General features: G+C 41.0%; 1 protein-coding gene across 1 annotated transcript in view; it reads right to left on the bottom strand.

Moving 5' to 3' along the window:
• The window catches only part of MCHR1 (melanin concentrating hormone receptor 1), a 9,666-nt gene extending 7,207 nt beyond the window's left edge, over positions 1 to 2,459 (bottom strand). Inside the window, exon 1 of the mRNA XM_053694551.1 lies at positions 2,378 to 2,459. Within this exon, the coding sequence (XP_053550526.1) occupies positions 2,378 to 2,459 (82 nt within the window). The remainder of the gene's footprint in view (positions 1 to 2,377) is intronic.
• Between the last annotated feature and the right edge of the window lie 41 nt (positions 2,460 to 2,500).

Raw genomic sequence — 2,500 nt, 5'->3', positions numbered from 1 at the left:
TCTACACATGCGCGCACACACTCACACACACAGTTACCCTAACACACACACTGCACACAAGCACACACACTAAATAAACCTATACTACACATGCACAAACACATACACACACACAGTCACACACACTACATAAATCCATACTACACATGCACAGTCACTTTACACATGCGCATACACACTCACATACACACACCTAGTCACCCTAAACCACACACTACACACAAGCACACACACTAAATAAACCCATACTACACATGCACAGTCACTCTACATATGCGCATACACACAGTCACTAACACACACACTACATTCAAGCACACACACTATATAAACCCATACTACACATGCACAGTCACTCTACACATGCGCGCACACACACACAGTCACCCTAACACACACACTACACACAAGCACACAGACTACATAAACCCATACTACACATGCACAGTCACTCTACACATGCGTGCACACACTCACATACACACACAGTCACCCTAACACACAAGCACACACACACAACATAAACCCATACTACACATGCACAGTCACTCTACACATGCGCACACACACTCACACACACAGTTACCCTAACACACACACAAGCACAAGCACACACACTAAATAAACCCATACTACACATGCACAAACACATACACACACAGTCACCCTGAACACACACACTACACACAAGCACACACACTACATAAACCCATACTACACATGCACAGTCACTCTACACATGCGCATACACACTCACATACACACACCTAGTCACCCTAACCCACACACTGCACACAAGCACTAAATAAACCCATGCTACACATGCACAGTCACTCTACACATGAGCGCACATGCACATACACAGTCACCCTAACACACACACTACACACAAGCACACACACTACATAAACCCATACTACACATGCACAGTCACTCTACACATGCGCGTACACACTCACATACACACACCTAGTCACCCTAACCCACACACTGCACACAAGCACACACACTAAATAAACACATGCTACACATGCACAGTCACTCTACACATGAGCGCACATGCACATACACACACTACACACACAGTAACTCTAACACACACACACAAAACATATAATCGTACTATACATGCACAGTCACTCTACACATGCGCAAAAACATACATACTACACATACACCTACTACACACACACTACACACACTACATACACCCATATTAAACATGTAGTCGCTGTGTGTATGTGTATGTGTGCGTGTGTGTATGTATGTGTGTGTATGTGTGTGTATGTATGTGTGTATTTGTTTGTGTGTATATTTGTGTGTGTATGTGTTTGTGTATGTGTGTGTATGTGTTTGTGTATATGTGTGTGTGTTTATATGTGTGTATGTATATGTGAGTGAGTGTGTGTGTGTGTGTGTGTATGTATGTATGTGTGTGTATGTATATGTGTGTATGTATTTGTGTGTGTATGTTTGTGTATGTATGTGTGTGTGAGTGTGTGTATGTGTGAGTGAGTGAGCGTGTGTATGTTTGTGTATGTATATGTGTGTGTGTATGTATGTGTGTGTATGTGCGTGTGTATGTGTGTGTATGTGTGTGTATGTGTATATGTGTGTATGTTTGTGTATGTATGTATGTATGTATGTATATGTGAGTGAGTGTGTGTGTGAGTGTGTATGTGTGTTTGTGTATGTATGTGTGTATTTGTGTGTATTTGTGTGTATGTGTGTGTGTATGTGTGTGTGTATGTGTGTGTGTGTATGTGTGTGTGTGTGTATGTGTGTGTGTGTGTATGTGTGTGTGTGTGTGTGTATGTGTGTGTGTGTGTGTGTGTGTGTGTATGTGTGTGTGTGTGTATGTGTGTGTGTGTGTGTGTGTGTGTGTGTATGTGTGAGTGAGTGAGTGAGTGTGTGAGTGCGTGTGTGTGCAGGTGTACACACACTACAAACACAGTCAGCCAGTCATTCTGATACATACTCACACAGTGACACTAAATTCCTAAATAAATTTGCTGCCATGGAAGAACTGCAGGTTTTCTGACCTACTTAAGAAACAGCAAATGTATGCTAGCAAAATAAAAAAAAATATATACCTAAAATTCCACACAGTTATCACAAATAAAACATAGAAACTACAGTATATATGTATTCATCATCTACTACATCTCTCTCTCTCTCTCTCTCTCTCTCTCTCTCATCTATCTATTTATCTATCATCTATCTATCTCTCTGGCAGGCTGGCTGTCTTTCTAATCTATCTACCATTCTCTCTGTCTGGCTGCTTTGATCATACTCTTCTGACACTTTTAAAACTATCAGACCATTCACATCTAAAAGTAATACAAACATAACAACACATAGATACAAAGGAACTCACCAAATGAAGAAAAGTTGTGAAATATTTGAGAAATGTTATCTTGCAGATTAAAGCCCTCTTCCAGATCTGCCTGCAAATCCATCCTTGCTAGAGGAAATCTTCAAGAAGAGATTTCCAGCTTCC

This window comes from Bombina bombina, chromosome 11 (assembly GCF_027579735.1).
Source record: "Bombina bombina isolate aBomBom1 chromosome 11, aBomBom1.pri, whole genome shotgun sequence".
Lineage (NCBI taxonomy): Eukaryota > Metazoa > Chordata > Amphibia > Anura > Bombinatoridae > Bombina > Bombina bombina.
The sequence above is the reverse complement of the archived record's forward strand: the minus strand, read 5'-3'. Positions and strand labels throughout refer to the sequence as shown.